The 20,308-nt window shown below is 44.0% G+C and overlaps 1 protein-coding gene and 1 long non-coding RNA gene across 2 annotated transcripts; both read right to left on the bottom strand.

Moving 5' to 3' along the window:
• On the bottom strand, positions 1,650-2,440 carry LOC110436410. Its single transcript, XM_021463502.1, has 4 exons — positions 2,276-2,440; positions 2,005-2,181; positions 1,766-1,914; positions 1,650-1,665 (listed from the first exon to the last, which is right to left on the bottom strand). The coding sequence occupies exons 1-4, from the start codon at positions 2,408-2,410 to the stop codon at positions 1,650-1,652; spliced, it is 477 nt and encodes a 158-aa protein (XP_021319177.1). The 5' UTR covers positions 2,411-2,440.
• LOC110436101 lies at positions 2,441-2,868 on the bottom strand. The gene is made up of 3 exons (XR_002453767.1): positions 2,849-2,868; positions 2,568-2,757; positions 2,441-2,491 (listed from the first exon to the last, which is right to left on the bottom strand). It is a non-coding gene; the product is annotated as an uncharacterized LOC110436101 (long non-coding RNA).

Genomic DNA, 20,308 nt, shown 5'->3' with positions numbered 1-20,308 from the left:
CGGAGTAGGGGGACGCCGGCGATTGAGATGCACGTCTCACTACTGGATCCGGCTTCTTTGCCGAGAGCCGAGAGCTCTCGGCAAAGGCCTAAAAGTCCTTGGCAAAGGTTTTATCGAGAGTCTGCCACGTGGCTCTCGGCAAAGAGCTCTCGGCAAAGAAGCTCTGGCAAAGAATTCTTTGTCGAGAGCCACGTGGCAGGCTCTCGACAAAGACTTTGCCGAGGGCCAGAAACGCCCTCAGCAAAGCCTACGGCGCCGTCGAGAAACGTCAATATTGACGTCGTCTTTGCCGAGAGCTGTGCTGGCAGGCTCTCGGCAAAGACTTTTTATTTTTTATTTTAAAAAAAAGCCTTTGCCGAGAGCCTGCCAGGCTGGCTCTTGGCAAAGGAGGTCTTTGCCGAGAGCCGTCCTGGCAGGCTCTCGGCAAAGCAGTAATTTTTGTAAACAGCTTTCTATCTTTGCCGAGTGCTGGCCATCCTAGCTCTCGGCAAAGCTGGGATTTTTTTTGTTTTTTTGTTTTTTCTCTATTTTTTACATACACAGCCACATATGTATATATATATCACAAATCCACATGTCTATATCACAATCCACGTATATAACACATGAAACATATCAAAGTCCATAGATATCACAAATCCACATAGATATGACAAATCTAACATAAAGTCCAACAAAAACCACAAGTTCATAACAAAAGCCACAAATTCATAACATAAACCACAAGTCCACATGAATATCACTGCTCGAAGTCGCTAGCGCCTCACCCCTAGTGCTGTGACTCTGACCCGTCGTCGCCGTGGCCTCCGTCGTGTCCCGAGCCCCCATCTGGCCACGCCGACCAGGGTGAGTGCCCCCCAGGGTGTGGAGAGCTCCCACCTGCCCACGGCGCCCACATGGCCTGTCCTGACGCCAACTGGTACGGGTACGAGTACCCGGGGCGCGGAGGAGGGCTGCCAGACAACCCAGGGTGGCCGTGCTGCGGATGGGCACCAGGCCACGTGTGTTGCGTACTCGGGTGGCCATAAGGACTAACCTGCCAACCGCTACCTGGTGAAGGGGTCGGGTTCGAACCCCACGACTGATGCTGCATGATATAGAAGCAATCTCATTAGTATCTGCAGAACGGCCGCACAAGCCAAAACAATACACAAACATATATATACACTCACTGGACTCCCCGCAGGGGCAGAAACAGAGGGTGGAACAGGGGGTGGAGCGAAGAGCGAGGCAGGAAGCGGAGGCGCTGTAGAGCTCTGGATGGACTGGAAGTAGCCGACTAGGTCTGAGATCTGACGCTGCGTGTGCTGCTGCTGTGCCTCCATGTGGCGCCGATGGGCCTCGTCTCTGGCCGCCAGCTCGGCCGCCAGCTCTCGCCGATGAGCCTCCTGCAGCTCGTCCTGCCTAGCCCGCAACTCCTCTAGCTGCGACTGCAATATTACACCCGCAATGGTTAAACAATGCAAAAGGAGATGTATATATGTAAAACTAATGGACGATGGATAAAGCTGTAGTTACCTGCATCGCAGCTATCTGCTGCACGGAGCTCGGCTGACGAGGTCGTATGGGGACGTCGGAGGTCGAGCTGCTCCCCTGCCGAACCTCGCGTAGCGTGGGTACGGTGGCCGGGTTGATTGCGCTGTGGGCAATCATGTACCGGCCGTGCTGCTTCCCTCCTCCCGTCCTCATGAGCAAGTCCGTGTCCAGTGGCTCGGTGGTAAGGTCGAAGTCATCCCCATGGCGCGTGCGAGCTGCAGTGGCGTACGCAGACATCTTCTCGTAGGCGGCAGTGTTGGTGTATGCATCGGGCCCGTCCTGTGGGTTGTAGACGTTGTTCGGATCCGACGCTCGCCCCTTGTTAGCCAGGGCGTACCCAACATACTCGCTGATGGGCACGTTGCCGTGGGTCTTGCGCTGCGAGAAAAACACAAACAAGGTTGATTAAACGTAATGAGAATAAAGCGTTAGCAAAAATAAATAAACAAACAAAAAAAAGAAACATACATATGTGTCCATGTACCCTGGGAGGGGCACGCTCCCCTGGTGGTGTGACGCCCCTCTCGTCGCAGCCAGGCGGTTCTCCCGTCTTCTTCTGCGCTCCACGTATGCCTCCGGCCTCTGCCACGAGTCCACAATCTGAGCCCAACAGTCGGTGTGTGATTTGCACCAATCAGCAGGAAACTGTATGACAACGTGCATTTGATATGTCAGAAGATGAATGAGAATTAATGTTTCATACTTATTTTTAAAGGCAGAATAAATGTTCCCTACTTACCTGCATGTACTGCTCTCTGGTGATATCAGTGTCGGACAACATGATCATCTCCCTGGCCTGTTTCTTTGTCACCTTCTGGCCAAGCACCTCATGGTGGTAGGAGATGACGCACTGGATGTGCGCCTCGGAGTACATGTCCTTCAGCCGCTCTCTGCAGACCTTGTCCTGGATTTTCGCTGCCTCGGCCTCTTTCCCCTCCTCGCACACGAACCACTCCTACATACAAACATCATATATGTTTTATTTCATTATTTCAAAAACATCCAATGAATGCATAGTACTAAAGACTTACCCAGAACTCGGCCTTGATGACCTGCGCAAGAGTGGTGTCGTTTGCCACGACGCTAGAGAAGTGCGGCCAGGAAAAGGGTGGCTCCACTTTCCCCTTGTGCTCGACCAAGCCGGGGTAGTGCTTCTTAATAAGGAGGCCCTGTATGCTAGTGATATGGCGTGACTCCGTCGCATCCACCTTGACAAAGTTCCTGCACGAGGCATTACGAAAAAATGTCAGTCTGAAGTTCGATTTTCAACATGTCATATGAATTAATCGTAAAAACATGAATGGTTACTTACCTATCACCGCAAGGTGTGATCAGCGCTAGGGCGTGTCGCGCGGGCGCCCGATCAGGGAGGCGCGTGATACCCCGCGCGTAGAGCTTGCTCGAGCTAGACGAACTCGCCACCTCAACAACTAGCTCCTCATCGTCGTCCTCGACGTGGTCGCCCTCGAAGTGCTCCTCCTCGGGCTGGGCCATCGGGCTAGAAGACGCCGTGACCTGGCCTCGTCCCTGGTCCCTGCTCATGGACGACTCCAGCTGAGGCTGGAGGTCCGTGTCGTCGGTGTCGTCGTGCCTCATGAAGGTCGAGGCGACCCCCTTTCGCCGCGGTCGCCTTCCGCCTGGCATTTTGTCCTGTACCTGCAATGACAAAGCTAAAACCAATTAGTACAATTAAACAAGGAGTACTTACAAAGATATGCAAAATCTCAACCCTCTCGCTAACATAACATGTCGAGGAATGTGAGAGAAAAGTGATTTATAATTATATAAATTCCAAATAAACTCCAAAAATCATGAAACTTGGCGACGTGTCGTGTTATCGCATGTGGAGGCTGTGGTAAAAAATTCATAAGGTTCCGAGCAAGTTGCGACACCGGATGTCTAAAACCCAGACATCTTCGCATGTTATCGAATGTCATCACATGCGGAGATGTGTGGGTTTTAGATATCCGGTATCGCAACTTACTCGAAACCTTATGATTTTTTACACAGTCTCCACATGCCATAACATGACACGTCGTCAAGTTTCGTGATTTTTGGACTTCATTTGGAATTTATATAATTAAAAATTACTTGTACGACACATGGATGGTCATGTTTTATATACAAGAAATTCAAACTCTTGGGTGAGTTTATGGATACAACATCAAAATGCAGTCTTGAACATGAGTATCATTTTTTGAATGACTATATTTTATTATTTCATGCTCCTACAGTTCAAATTTTCTTTTTCAAGAAAAATACAAATAAAATAAATTAATTGTTAAAATATAGCAAAATGTTATATAAAGCTCCCAAATTTGAACATGTGCTTATATACAATATGTAAGGGTTACAGAAAAAGTTTGGGTCCAAAACTAAAAAAAACCTTTCTTCTTTGCCGAGAGCCAGGCACTCGACAAAGACCTCCTCTTTGCCGAGAGCCTAACGCCGTGACTCTCGGCAAAGGTGACGACAACGGTTGCTGTTACCAGCGCTGCTCCTTTGCCGATAGCCTATCTTTGCCGAGCGCTAGACTGTCGGCAAAACTAGCCTTTGCCGAGAGTCCGCCTTTGCCGAGAGCTTGACCATCGGTAAAAGTTCTTTGCCGAGGGTCGTTTTTGGTTGTCGGCAAAGGCAGTCTTTGCCGAGGGCTAGCTCTCGGCAAAGCTGAGCCCTCGGCAAAGCTCTCGTTTCCTGTAGTGTCTGCTCCTGCTCCGTTAACCTCCTGCATCGCCACGGCCGCCGCCGGCTCTCTCCCTGACGACGGCTCCACCCGTGAGTGCCTCAATTTACTTCTTCCATCTTCGTGACAAATAGCAGAAAAAAAAATCTTGTGGGCAATTTGGTTGCCTCGTTGCTTTGGTAACAAGGTTTTCATCCCCTTCGCACAATGCAAGATGCAGGATGGTCCCTGTTCTTCAGTGTTCCTTGCTGCCGGCGCCGAGAAATTTGCGAACTCTGAAACTCCATCAGTCAAAAGAAACAAGGATAATATATTCCATTTCTTATTCCCGTATCTGTAAGTGAGAACTTGTAAATCGATTACTCTGATTCTGAATTGCTTCGACTTGCATTGCCAAAAGATGTCTGGCTCCAAAAGATAGGACTTTTGTCTTGTGCCTGACAGCAACTAGGATGATTGCTAAAGATGTAAATGTAAACATAGATAGTAGATGAGAACTTCCTGGCAAAATAAATTGTATGGATATGTTACAAAAATATAGAGCTAGTCAATTATATAAGGCTGAACAGGTTCTTCGGAGCAAAGTAAATTGTATGGATAATATGTTAGAAACGCCTGCCATAGTTGATTGATCCATTAAAGTGCTGCTGCAGTGGCGGCGTGCTACTACCTGCACGGCGGCGGCGGTGTGCAACTGCTTGCACCGTTCAAGCTGCGGCGTTGCACGGAGATGACGGCAAGATCTATTTGCCTAGTTTCCATCATATCTGTGGGACCAGCCTTGGAGGAGCCGATTCGATAGGGGCAAGCCGACCTTACATGCGTATACGAGCTGCCGAGAAGCGCTATGCGAACGTTGCCGTCTGATTAGAAACTAGGCCACACGTCATGCATCCGAGGAGGGGGCTCATCCTCGACAGAATGAGCCCAGAGTCCACACAATTTTTTTTCCATCATTTAGGCCTTGTTTAGTCTATTTTTTTTTGGTTTTTTAGGTACGGTAGCATTTTCGTTTTTATTTGAGAGCCAATCATGGACTAACTACGCTCAAAAAATTCATCCCGCGATTTATAGGCAAACTAGGTAATTAGTTTTTGTTTTTAATTATGTTTAATGTTTCATGTATGTGCTGCAAGATTCGATGTGATAGAAAATCTTAAAAAAAAAAATTTAGGGAGCTCGCCGCCGCTTCCGCCCTCGTCGTTTCCGTTCCGTGTGACGGCAAAATGGCAAATCCATTCCAGACTTCTGATCCGCTTCGTTTTTTATCTTGTTTTTCCCCGTGCGTTGGAAGCCAAGGGCAAGGAGTGCACCTCCTGGACACCGCGGCCATGGTGGTCGTTGACGGTCATCCATGGTGGCACCTCCAGCTCCAGCCCCCTTCCATTTCATGTGAGGGGCCGAGGGGGGAGCCATTCAATTATTGCATTAGTGGTAGGTTGTACATAGGCCTTGTTTAGTTCCAAAAAATTTTAGGAAATCGACATTGTAGCACTTTCGTTTGTATTTGATAAATATTATCTAATCATGGACTAACTAGAATTAAAAGATTCGTCTCGTCAATTTCGACCAAACTGTGTAATTAGTTTTTATTTTAATCTATATTTAATACTTCATGCATGTATTAAAGATTCGATGCGATGAGATTTCAGATTTTGTAAAAATTTTTGGAAAGTAAACAAAGCCATAATGCCTTTCAGAAGTAGGAGTAGTATAGAATCGTATGGCATACTTAACAATTTGAGCATATCACACCCGATGATCAAGGATGATGCAGAGGATAACATAATCCTTTTATTTTATAATAATCTAACAATAACTTAATAAGTAGACCAAATCCATCGTCTGAAAAGTTTTCATTGAAGATAAATAACTGGAAAGCTCATGGGAGCTTTTCAAATAGGTACATAGATCTTGCTAAAAAATAGGTACATAATGCCTTTCAGAAGTAATATAAAATCGTATAGCATATGAAAAAAAAAATTACACCACGCATAATATTTTGTACATTAAATTGCAATGCAAGAAGCGCTAATATATTACCATTTTAAGAGGCAGGGACATCAAACTCTTCTGATAAGCAAGTATACACATATTAAACTCGAAGGAACGAAACAACGACTAGAGAGAGATGGAAACGATCGGCGATCAATAGGATGCCAAATTACTTCCGTTTTCACATATTTTTCTCAAAAACAAAATCGATATGATATTGTCAGAAATAAATACGGTGCTGATATTCTGATAATTTCAAAAAGATAGTACTCGATCGGTGTTTTGGTGAAAACAAAACGAAGACAAGAAATAAAAATAAAAATGCAAGGAGATACATGCACATATATTGGAGAACCATAATTTATTAATTCTTTTTTAAATATACAAAATACATGATCGTCGAAAATATTGTCTTCTTTTGTCTTCAACGTCATACTTAAGGAAAGGTCTGACTTGTAGAGATTGCGTAGTTCAATGATTCTCGGGGTCTATTGGGTGCGGCCGGCTAATTACATCTATAAGACGAACTTGCGGAAAACCTCCAATTAAGTTGCGCTTTCATAGTCATCATATATTTTATTGATCATTATCGGTCATATGCTGTAACATCCCAAAAAACCACATTCAAAAATCACTCGCATTAAAAAATTATTTTCAAAATATATTTCAAAAACTATAAATCATTTGAGCTCTATAGTATCTCCATCTAATTCTTTTTTCATCCATTCTAATTATCCATCTTTAAATATAACCTGCACCGCATGACATGAGCATCATATGTCCGCTACTTATCCCTCTTGCTCGCTCGCTCTGCCCGATACCCGGCAACGGCGCGTGCACCGACCCCACCACCATCAGCACCGCAGCGCACTCACGCCCGGCCCCTCGCCGAGCGCACTCGCTCGCGCGCGCACCGCGGCATGCGGGCCCCACCTCTTGCCTTTTCCCGCGCCTCTTTTGCGCACAAATAACAGCGAGTACCAGCAAGTTTACATGCAATAAAGCATAGCAGTGCACCCACACATATGAATATATCTCATGCATGCATGCATGCAGGACAAGCATGCCACCGTCCATTTGCATGCACCTGCATGCAAAGGACATGGTGATTAGGCACATTCCATTTGCACGCACCGTGCATGCAAATGAGACATTGCCATTTGCATAAAAATTAGGCACCGTCCACCGTCCTGTCGTCCTGTGTAGCCATGCACTACAGTAGCAATTCTAATGGCACGAAGCTGAGCACCAGAGGCATAACCTCACTCCTCTGGCCTATAAAAAGCCAGCCTCGGGTGCTCACTCTCACCACCCGAGAAACACGTTCACTCACTTGCTCACTCGCTCTCACTTCGCGTATACCGTATACGGCCATACGCACAAGCCGAGCTCGACTGTCGTCGCAAGACGAGGTGAGCAGCTCATGAGCATCTCCTTGCTCTTCTCCGTCTTTCTGTAGTATTTTTCTGTATTTTTCCATGTATTTGTCTGTACCGGTTCACTGCCAAGAACTCCATGAATAGAACCATGACATACACAAGAGTTCTAATGACCCCTGCTAATTTCTCTCTAACTATGCATGTGTGGGCCAAGCATTAACTCCAAATAGTACATGCATGCATGCAACATGCACTACCAGCCAAACAAATGCCCACGTGAAGCATCCATTCCTTAATCATCGTTAGCCTTTTTCGCATGATTAAATTCCGACCATTTCACAAATGCCACATGCTAACTCTGATTTTAATAATTCTTTTTCCTAAATTCATCTAAAATCATGATCTACCTCCCATATTAATTTCATGATTTTTGGAGCTCATTTGAATTTATATGATTATTTATCTGTGCCTATTGTCTGTGTCGTTCGTCGCGTATTTTAGTTGACGGAGTGAACGAGCCGGAAAACGAGAACGTTGGAGACGAGTACCGCGAGTTTGACGCCGAGGACCCGGACTGTCAGCAGGAGTTTGCCGAGGACGCCGACGGAGGCAAGTCCAACCGATCCCCTTTGATGCATATTGATCCTATTTTTAAACACAACCCGTAGAAGCCGTTTTAAATATTGCATGTACGATATATGTACGAAGTATTTTCGCTGCTTAGTTAAAACCTGTTGAATAGCCATCCTTGAATTGATATTACGCGGTAATTGTCTTGTTCGAACCTAGGAACAAATAATATGCTATGACAGAAATATTATTATTTAGTATGCTTAGGACTTGTTACTCATCCTGGATACTCATCGCTATATTTTCTCAAATATAATGATTTTAAAAGTAAAAGGTGTGAGTGGTGAAAATAAATTGTGGGTATTGTGAAAGGGTTAATGAACAAGTTATAGATGTGATTACTATGGAGATGGGGCGGATGGGATCTCTTATTTGGGGATGCCCTGGTGTTGTGGCTTATACCTTGCGGGGTTAAGCGTGAAGATATCCGCCTTGTCTCGATTAAGGACTGAGTTGATGATTCATCTTGCCTAACTCATTTATCGTACAACCACTCGCCTTGCATGGGAAAGGCTTAGTCTAAATCCCTCTAGTTAGTATGGCAATCACCTGGAGGCAGGTGTGCAACGGGACACTAAGTGATGTATGTGAAATTGTGAAAATATATGAAAAGAGCTTTGTGAATTATTGTGGTATCATAAGATGTGGCCTTAGTGTTCCCGTGGTGAGCGCCATTACTTAGCTATGGAGGGTAATGACTTTGATGGATCTGTGCTTGCACGACGGTGTAAGTTATGGTATCCTACTTGTGGGAAAAGTGTACAACCTCTGCAGAGTGTAAATCTATCTGGATAGCCGTGTCCGCGGTCTCGGACGGGTTATGGTTTGGTTTCAACAACTAGATTGGTTGGGATGAGTGAAAACATGAGAGTGAGTGTGATTTTGGAAATAAATGGTTGACTGCCATTGTGTTGTGAGAACAAGGGTTCAACAACACTTAAAATTGTGATCAAACCCCCATTTTCAGAAATACTATCATATGTGAAAAAAAAGTTCTTTTACAACCGTATTTGTGAAATAAAACCTTGCATGTGTAAAATGATAGCTTTATGCAAATAAAACTAAGCCTCATCCTTGATTTATCCATATGCATATATACTGTTATCCCCTTCCGTAGGGTAAGATTGGATTTGCTGAGTACTTTGTACTCACCCTTGCTTTATTAAACAGAGGAAGATCCGGACTTCGATCCCGAAGTGGCGTTCGAGTAAGGTCGTGTCTGCACCCAACTAAGCCTGTGGCATTGGGACTCGTAAGATGTTCGATTGTGATATCGTTTGTTTCTGGGTCCTTTGGACCTATGTTGTATTTTGGTGTCTTATTATTATAGCGTGCCTTCCTTGTCCACGCTTACCAAGACTACTGCGCTGAAACTTATCTGATGTAATAATGTGTTACTAGCCTCCTGGGACTAGTATTGTATCACATTTGAGTTCCTGGTTTACCAGGGACGCTTCAGGTGGTATCAGAGCCGTAGTTGGCTGTAGGACGCGACCTTAGGCTTTTCTGGACCAATATTTTACTAAATAAACATATTTTACAAAAGTTCTTACCCTCTTCCCTCTATTTAAAAAAATATTTACTCTCATCTATGTCTCTCAGATGGCCGAAGGAGTTTGGACCAGCAGTGTAGAAGGTTTTCCAAAGCTCTTGTATGCTACCATGCAGAAACTTGGAATCAAGGATCGCCCAGAATACGAAGGCAGAGAATATGAAGAGCATGAGACCGAGCGGTGTGAAGTTACCGTCTATATTGGGAAAAGTGAGGACTTCCCTAACATAGCTGAAGCTTGGAGTATGACTGCGACCGGATTTCGGTTTGCAGATACATATCAAGCCGTCGCCCGCAAAGCCTTGAGGTACCTATGCCAGATCTACGAGAAGCCCATCACACGTACACCCATGAGGTTCTTTGCACCCGACGAAAAAGACCGACCAGTTTGGAGGACCCGCATAGAGCTCTTACAAGGACGTTACTCACTTGAAGATGACCCAACTGTGGTATTCATGACCACATACCTACTTGCTCTAGATAAGCAATACGATGAGCAGGTCTCAGAGTTAAGGAAGTGCATCCATCGTGCGGAGGAAGCCGAGATCATAGTTAGAAAGCTCCATGTGCAGCTTGCGGAAGCTCAGGCCCAAGCAGCTGCAGCCGAGAGTCGTGAAACCACCATTGCTGAAGTCTTAAAGGCAGCTGAAGACCGCCATGCTCAGGAGTTGAAGGATGCCTACCTTATCACCAGGATCAAAAGAAGGATGTTAGCAGAGGAAGACCAAGAGCCCATAGTCCTAAAAGGTATCCCAATCATGTCCCTAAAAACCAAAAGAAAAATGGACATAGAAGGGCCATCAGCTCCCCCACCCACAGAAGCCTCTCATGAAGCTTTAGAGTTGGAGTCCACTAAGGAAGAAGGACTTCCCCTCCTCACCCAGCCAGCACCAAAAGAAGACAGTGACCCACCTCTTAGTCCAAAAGAAGAACCACAAATGCCGGAAGCATGATCCTCCTCAACACCAAGGGAATGAAGCCGTTCTGTCCGAAGAAGTTGAAGAATAGTAGCACCTAGTTCCTCCTTATGTCTTGGGGAAGTGAAGTTTACTTCACTTTTGTTCAACCCCCAAAGTAGATGAACCGTATTGTAGTACGCTTATTTCCTCCATTACTATGTTGTAAACCGCCCTCTTATTCAAAATATATATTTGTGCTTGTTGGTTGTGCTAAATAATTGACTGCTCTATGTTGTTCCCTTACGGGATAGCAAGTCTTAAGACTTGCACCTTTTTAAAATATAACGCCTTAACAAAAAAACAACATCACTCAATAGATCTAACCCTTATCTAATGCTTTCTCATCTTAACCAACAGATGCCTCCCAAACCAGCTACCCGCTCTCAACCAAGTGGTCGTGCAGCTAGTAGACAAAGCCAAAATCCAAATGGAAGTCAAGCCAATGCAAATGTGGATGGTATTCATGAAGATGAAGTGAGTCAGACTAGGAACCATAATGAAGGAGATGACTTGCCCCCTCCTCCAGTAATTGACTTGGCACAAGTCATGGCAACTCAGACTCGCCTTCTGGAGACCTTGGCTCAAGGCATGAACCGCCCTAGGAACAACCGTGGAGCCGGAGTCCAAGACAAGATGACTGAGTTCATGAGGCTTAAGCCACCCACCTTTCCTGGATCTGACAACCCCATGGAAGCAGATGATTGGCTTAAGGTGATTGAAAGAAAGTTGGACACAATCCACTGTGATGGAACGGATAGAGTTCTGCTAGCATCTCATCAGCTGACAGGAATTGCCCTTTCTTGGTGGGAAGCCTATAGTGGAGCTGTGGACAATGCCAACACGATCACATGGGAAGAATTTGTGGATGAATTCCGCCGGTACCACATTCTAGATGGAATCATGAAGCTAAAGGCTGATGAATTTCGCAACTTGAAGCAAGGAAATAAAACCCTGAGTGAATACATCTTCCAATTCACTGAGTTGTCTCGCTATGCCCCAGAATTGGTCAACACTGATGCCAAGAAGCAGACAAAATTCATAGAAGGATTGACCTGTGAGCTTAGAACCCTCATGACCCCACAGATCTATCCAGACTTCAACACCTTGATGAACAGGACCATTCTGACTGATGTGGCCAAGACTGAAGAAAGGAAAGAAAACAAACGCAAGTTTCTGGAGCGCAAGGTTCAAGATGGTGCTAGGTCCCAGAGGCTGAAAACCTTTAGCCAACCGAGCCAGCGGACTCAAGCCCCAATGCAGTTTCGCTCTCCTGCTAGTGTCTCCAATAACCAAATGCAGCCATCATATCAGCCCAAGACAACCTATTAGAATCAAACTTATGGCAAGACTCAACAGAACAGCACTGGTCAAGTCACAAACAATGTTAGGACTTGCTTTAATTGCCATGAGACTGGACACTACATCGCCAACTGTCCCTACAAGAACAACCCACCAGCAGTATCCACTCAGTCCCACACTGTTAATGGACCAAGACCTGCAGTGTCTGGAGTCAACCGTGGTTTCCCTCGCAACAATAGCAACACCAACAATAATAGCCAGATGATGAAGCAACCTCAACAATCCTATGGTAGAGCCCGTGTCAACCATATTCATGCTCAGGATGCTCAGACTGCTTCAGGAGTGGTACTTGGTGAGTTCTTAGTCAATTCAGTACTTGCAACAATATTATTTGATTCAGGAGCATCACATTCATTCATATCATCAAGTTTTGTTGAGAAGCATCAAATACCCACAGTACTACTAAAGTTACCCCTAATAACCCGAACACCTGGGTCTGACATCAAATGTCATCTAGGATGTTCAAATGTAAGGATCATTCTAAGTGGGGTAGTTTTCTTAGCAGACTTAGTAGTGCTCAAGTCCAAAGGAATAGATGTTATCCTTGGAATGGATTGGTTAACCAGACACAATGGAATTATTAGTTGTGCAACCAAGGAAGTATCATTAGTTAACCATGAAGGGATTAAAGAGAAATGCCAAACCCGAAGGTCTAAAGTTAGTCCAATGGTCTTCAACTTGGATGCAAGGACCATAGAGGAAGTACCAATAGTGCAAGAATACCCTGATGTATTCCCTGAGGAACTACCTGGAATGCCACCAGACAGGGATATAGAGTTCATCATTGATCTTATCCCCGGGACTGCCCCCATAGCCAAGAGACCTTACAGAATGGCTCCGGCAGAGTTAGCTGAACTGAAAGCGCAGCTAAGAGAATTGCAGCAGAAAGGTTATATTAGACCTAGTTCTTCACCATGGGGAGCACCGGTCTTGTTTGTGAAGAAGAAAGATGAAAGTATGAGGATGTGTGTGGATTATAGGTCTCTAAATGAAGTCACCATCAAGAATAAGTATCCCCTGCCAAGGATAGATGACCTTTTTGATCAGCTTAAAGGAGCCAAGTATTTCTCAAAGATTGATTTGAGATCAGGTTATCACCAACTCAAGATCAAGAATAGTGATGTCCCCAAGACAGCCTTTGTAACCAGATATGGACAATATGAGTTTACAGTGATGTCTTTTGGGTTAACCAATGCCCCTGCCTATTTCATGAACCTCATGAATAAGGTATTCATGGAAGAGTTAGATAAGTTTGTTGTAGTCTTCATTGATGACATACTTATCTACTCTAAGAGTGCTGAAGAACATGGGCAACACTTGAGAGTAGTGTTGGAAAAGCTAAGAAGACACAAGTTGTATGCTAAATTCAGCAAGTGTGAATTTTGGCTTGAGAAGGTTGCATTTCTTGGCCATATCTTGACAGCTGAAGGAGTTGCAGTTGACCCTGAGAAAGTAGAAGCTGTCTCCCATTGGCAGCAACCCACCAATGTGAGTGAGGTTAGAAGTTTTTTTAGATTAGCTGGATATTATCGAAGGTTTATAGAAGGATTTTCCAAGATAGCCAGACCCATGACAGAGCTTCTTAGGAAGGACAAGAAATTCACTTGGACAGAATCATGTGAGAAGAGTTTCCAAGAGTTGAAGAAGAGACTGACAACAGCACCAGTGTTAACTTTACCAGACATTCACCAAGATTTCATCATATACTGTGATGCCTCAAGACAAGGTTTAGGATGTGTTCTTATGCAAGGAGGAAAAGTGGTTGCTTATGCATCCCGTCAGCTTAGACCTCATGAGCAAAATTACCCTACCCATGATTTGGAGTTAGCAGCGATAGTACATGCTCTCAAGATTTGGAGACACTACCTCATTGGAAACAAGTGTGAAATCTACACTGATCACAAGAGTTTGAAGTACATCTTCACACAGTCAGACTTGAACCTAAGGCAAAGAAGATGGTTGGAGTTAATCAAGGACTAAAACCTTGAGATTCATTACCACCCAGGAAAGGCCAACGTGGTAGCAGATGCCCTAAGCAGAAGGTCATATGGTCAGCAGTTGGTGCCTAAGAACACTCACCTACAAGAAGAGATAGCACAGTTGAACATGCATATAGTACGCCAACCTCAAAATGGCAGTCTGATGGTGCAGCCAACTCTTGTGGAAGAAATCAAGCAGACACAACATAAGGATAAGAATCTGATGAAGATTCGTGAGCAAACTGGAGAAAATAAAGCTCCATACTTTAGAGTGGATAACAAAGGAGTATTGTGGTATAAAAACAGAATTTGTGTGCCCAAGGAGGGAAAGTTTCAAGAATTAATCCTTGATGAAGCCCATAACTCAGCTTATTCTATCCACCCTGGTGCCACCAAGATGTACATGGACCTAAAAGAAAGATATTGGTGGAATGGAATGAAAGCTGATGTGGCACGATTTGTTGCACAATGTGATGTATGCCAAAGGGTTAAAGCGGAGCATCAAAAACCAGCAGGCTTGCTCCAGCCATTGCCTATTCCTGTTTGGAAATGGGATGAGATAGGCATGGATTTTGTGAATGGATTACCCAAAACTCTGAAAGGAAATGATTCAATATGGGTAATAGTGGACCGCCTTACCAAGGTTGCTCACTTCATACCTGTGCGCACCAAATATAGTGGAGACAAGTTAGCCCAGTTATATGTGGATAACATAGTCAAATTGCATGGAGTGCCAAGTAGGATTGTATCCGACCGAGGTACCCAATTTACCTCTAAGTTCTGGAAAAGTTTGCATGAAGCTATGGGAACCAAGCTAGTTTGGGCATGTCACCTTTTGAGGCCCTATATGGAAGAAAATATAGAACCCCATTGATGTGGTCAGAAGTTGGAGAACGAACCTTGCTTGGACCAGCCCTTATAAAAGAAGCAGAAGATCGTGTAGCTGAAATCAGAGAAAAATTGAAAGAGGCACAATCACGTCAAAAGAGCTATTCTGATAAAAGAAGGAGAGAGTTAAGTTTTGTAGTTGGAGATTTTGTGTATGTCAAAGTCTCTCCTATTCGAGGAACTCGAAGGTTCCAAGTTAGAGGCAAGCTAGCACCACGGTATATTGGACCATATCAAGTATTACAGAGGATTGGAGCTGTAGCCTATCGTGTTCGGCTACCTGAAGAAATGTCAGATATACACAATGTGTTTCATGTCTCCCAATTGAAGAAATGTCTCAGAGTACCAGAGGAACAAATATCGCCAGATACAGTTGATTTACAAGATGACCTAAGATATCAAGAAGTGCCAATAAAAATCCTAGATACAGTCACCAAGCAAACTCGAACGACAACAGTCCGAATTTGTCGTGTTCAATGGAGTAGACACACTGAAGCGGAAGCAACATGGGAAAGAGAAGATGCCCTGAGAAAAGAGTTTCCTCACCTGTTTAGAACCCAGCCGAATCTCGAGGACGAGATTCCTTTTAAGTGGGTTAGGTTTGTAACATCCCAAAAATTCACATTCAAAAATCACTCGCATTAAAAAATTATTTTCAAAATATATTTCAAAAACTATAAATCATTTGAGCTCTATAGTATCTCCATCTAATTCTTTTTTCATCCATTCTAATTATCCATCTTTAAATATAACCTGCACCGCATGGCATGAGCATCATATGTCCGCTACTTATCCCTCTTGCTCGCTCGCTCTGCCCGATACCCGGCAACGGCGCGTGCACCGACCCCACCACCATCAGCACCGGAGCGCACTCACGCCCGGCCCCCTCGCCGAGCGCACTCGCTCGCGCGCGCACCGCGGCATGCGGGCCCCACCTCTTGCCTTTTCCCGCGCCTCTTTTGCGCACAAATAACAGCGAGTACCAGCAAGTTTACATGCAAGAAAGCATAGCAGTGCACCCACACATATGAATATATCTCATGCATGCATGCATGCAGGACAAGCATGCCACCGTCCATTTGCATGCACCTGCATGCAAAGGACATGGTGATTAGGCACATTCCATTTGCACGCACCGTGCATGCAAATGAGACATTGCCATTTGCATGAAAATTAGGCACCGTCCACCGTCCTGTCGTCCTGTGTAGCCATGCACTACAGTAGCAATTCTAATGGCACGAAGCTGAGCACCAGAGGCATAACCTCACTCCTCTGGCCTATAAAAAGCCAGCCTCGAGTGCTCACTCTCACCACCCGAGAAACACGTTCACTCACTTGCTCACTCGCTCTCACTTCGCGTATACCGTATACGGCCATACGCACAAGCCGAGCTCGACTGTCGTCGCAAGACGAGGTGAGCAGCTCATGAGCATCTCCTTGCTCTTCTCCGTCTTTCTGTAGTATTTTTCTGTATTTTTCCATGTATTTGTCTGTACCGGTTCACTGCCAAGAACTCCATGAATAGAACCATGACATACACAAGAGTTCTAATGACCCCTGCTAATTTCTCTCTAACTATGCATGTGTGGGCCAAGCATTAACTCCAAATAGTACATGCATGCATGCAACATGCACTACCAGCCAAACAAATGCCCACGTGAAGCATCCATTCCTTAATCATCGTTAGCCTTTTTCGCATGATTAAATTCCGACCATTTCACAAATGCCACATGCTAACTCTGATTTTAATAATTCTTTTTCCTAAATTCATCTAAAATCATGATCTACCTCCCATATTAATTTCATGATTTTTGGAGCTTATTTGAATTTATATGATTATTTATCTGTGCCTATTGTCTGTGTCGTTCGTCGCGTATTTTAGTTGACGGAGTGAACGAGCCGGAAAACGAGAACGTTGGAGACGAGTACCGCGAGTTTGACGCCGAGGACCCGGACTGTCAGCAGGAGTTTGCCGAGGACGCCGACGGAGGCAAGTCCAACCGATCCCCTTTGATGCATATTGATCCTATTTTAAAACACAACCCGTAGAAGCCGTTTTAAATATTGCATGTACGATATATGTACGAAGTATTTTCGCTGCTTAGTTAAAACCTGTTGAATAGCCATCCTTGAATTGATATTAGCCGGTAATTGTCTTGTTCGAACCTAGGAACAAATAATATGCTATGACAGAAATATTATTATTTAGTATGCTTAGGACTTGTTACTCATCCTGGATACTCATCGCTATATTTTCTCAAATATAATGATTTTAAAAGTAAAAGGTGTGAGTGGTGAAAATAAATTGTGGGTATTGTGAAAGGGTTAATGAACAAGTTATAGATGTGATTACTATGGAGATGGGGCGGATGGGATCTCTTATTTGGGGATGCCCTGGTGTTGTGGCTTATACCTTGCGGGGTTAAGCGTGAAGATATCCGCCTTGTCTTGATTAAGGACTGAGTTGATGATTCATCTTGCCTAACTCATTTATCGTACAACCACTCGCCTTGCATGGGAAAGGCTTAGTCTAAATCCCTCTAGTTAGTATGGCAATCACCTGGAGGCAGGTGTGCAACGGGACACTAAGTGATGTATGTGAAATTGTGGAAATATATGAAAAGAGCTTTGTGAATTATTGTGGTATCATGAGATGTGGCCTTAGTGTTCCCGTGGTGAGCGCCATTACTTAGCTATGGAGGGTAATGACTTTGATGGATCTGTGCTTGCACGACGGTGTAAGTTATGGTATCCTACTTGTGGGAAAAGTGTACAACCTCTGCAGAGTGTAAATCTATCTGGATAGCCGTGTCCGCGGTCTCGGACGGGTTATGGTTTGGTTTCAACAACTAGATTGGTTGGGATGAGTGAAAACATGAGAGTGAGTGTGATTTTGGAAATAAATGGTTGACTGCCATTGTGTTGTGGGAACAAGGGTTCAACAACACTTAAAATTGTGATCAAACCCCCATTTTCAGAAATACTATCATATGTGAAAAAAGAGTTCTTTTACAACAGTATTTGTGAAATAAAACCTTGCATGTGTAAAAATATAGCTTTATGCAAATAAAACTAAGCCTCATCCTTGATTTATCCATATGCATATATACTGTTATCCCCTTCCGTAGGGTAAGATTGGATTTGCTGAGTACTTTGTACTCACCCTTGCTTTATTAAACAGAGGAAGATCCGGACTTCGATCCCGAAGTGGCGTTCGAGTAAGGTCGTGTCTGCACCCAACTAAGCCTGTGGCATTGGGACTCGTAAGATGTTCGATTGTGATATCGTTTGTTTCTGGGTCCTTTGGACCTATGTTGTATTTTGGTGTCTTATTATTATAGCATGCCTTCCTTGTCCACGCTTACCAAGACTACTGCGCTGAAACTTATCTGATGTAATAAATGTGTTACTAGCCTCCTGGGACTAGTATTGTATCACATTTGAGTTCCTGGTTTACTAGTGGCGCTTCATATGCAATATATGGCGTAGTAATAATATGAGTGATTATGTCACCAAAGCTCAATCGTGACATCATCGTCGCCACATCAAAGTAAACAGAATATGTTGTTGATGAAGGTGATGACTTTCGCCTTATCGCCTTGTCATGTACGTCAGCCTTTATTAATACGGACGTATATGAGTTGCTTTTGCCTTATCAGTGCCCAACAACAATGTGTCTAATTCTGATAATTGGGACGTGTCAATATAGTAGTGATCTCACCTTGTCGGCAATTGGCCGTTGTTTCGTCTAGCCTCATTAACACTAGACATGTAGTTATAGAATCATTCATGGTAGCTCTCACCATGACATAGGTATGCTTGGACAATACTTGCTTATGTGGTTGAATCGTCAGCCTCTCGGTGTCGATATTTTTCTCATAGAGTTCAAAAATTGCTCGGGGGTGCGTCAGACACTCCTCAGCGTTTGACGCTCACTGCCGAAGCCCCGCTCGCGAATGAAGCTGACATCACGCTACACCGGACATGGGAACAGTACTCGGCCAGCGTCCGACGTGCACTTGTCGAACACTCCGACGCTCTGTCCAGAAGCGCGTCACTTAGCCACAACTCAACGGACGCTGGACCAGTGTCCGACGTCTCCTCAGCCAGTGTCCGATGAGTCTTGTAACTTCTCCGAAACTTTCCTCTGGCGCAATAGAAAATATGTATTTTAATTTCTCAAAAGTGCTGAATCCCGCCGAGCTTGCGAGGCGGGAGGGAGAGACAGACCCAACTCCTCTCCACCTCTTCAACCCTTGCTTAAATGTGCTAACCACCAAGTGTAACACCTTGTACATGTGTGTTAGCATATTTTCACAAATATTTTCAAGGGTTAAGTTAGCATACTAGGTTCTAAATGCATGCACATGAACAATAACCCCTAGTGGCACTAGGTTCTAAATGCATGCACATGAACAATAACACAACACCTAGTGGCACTCGATAACCGCTTAACCAAAGAATTCTCCCCTTTATAGTACGGATATCTATTCTAAATGTGATCGCACCCTCTATGGTGTCTTGATCACCAAAACCAAAACTAAAACCCTAAGCAAAACTTTTGCCTTGATCTCCATAGGATTTTTGTTTTCCTCTTTCTTCTTTTCTAAGTTGAGCACTTGATAATCTTATGGTCATCACCATCATCACCATAATCATCTCTTGCTTCATCACTTGGCATGTACCAACCTCATCTAATCTACACACACTTAGCATAGAGGTTACTACTTTGGGTTTCATCGATTATCCAAAACCAAACTAGGGCGTTCAATCTCCTCCTTTTTGGTAATTGATGACGACCCATTTACAAGGATTTTCGATAAAATTTTCTTGGATTCATGTTGCTTGCCCAAGTATTCTACCATTGCAAAGGTTATGGACAAGTTTCATAAATCCAAATTGGTAGCAATTGCTCCCTCTACATATGTGCTAAGAGTTTGGATTTGAAAACTTGCACATACACTTGAATAGGAAATATAGGAGTCAATTTCTACCAAATGATGCTAAGGTGTAAAGAATGGACCTTTGAAGCGTAATACCAATCGGAGTTGCCAATGTATGAAATAGAAACTTACTACTCGGTCTAACTAGGTAAAACTTTCTTAAGTCTAACTAGGTTTGTAGAAAATATTAGTAACATTTGTATTTTTAAATTAGTTTATTATAAAATTATATTCAGTAATATATCTAATAATGTCAATTATGTACCATAAATATTAATATTTTCTTATACGTTGGTCAAAGTTAAAAATCTTTGACTTTTTGAAAGCGAGAATACTATTTTTTTTATGGGATGGAGGGAATATTTAGGATGAATAGAGTACTATATAAACAGGACATCAAGACAA

The sequence above is a fragment of the Sorghum bicolor genome, chromosome 6 (assembly GCF_000003195.3).
Source record: "Sorghum bicolor cultivar BTx623 chromosome 6, Sorghum_bicolor_NCBIv3, whole genome shotgun sequence".
Taxonomy (NCBI): Eukaryota; Viridiplantae; Streptophyta; class Magnoliopsida; order Poales; family Poaceae; genus Sorghum; species Sorghum bicolor.
Note: the sequence above shows the minus strand (reverse complement) of the source record. Positions and strands in the feature narration are given on the sequence as shown.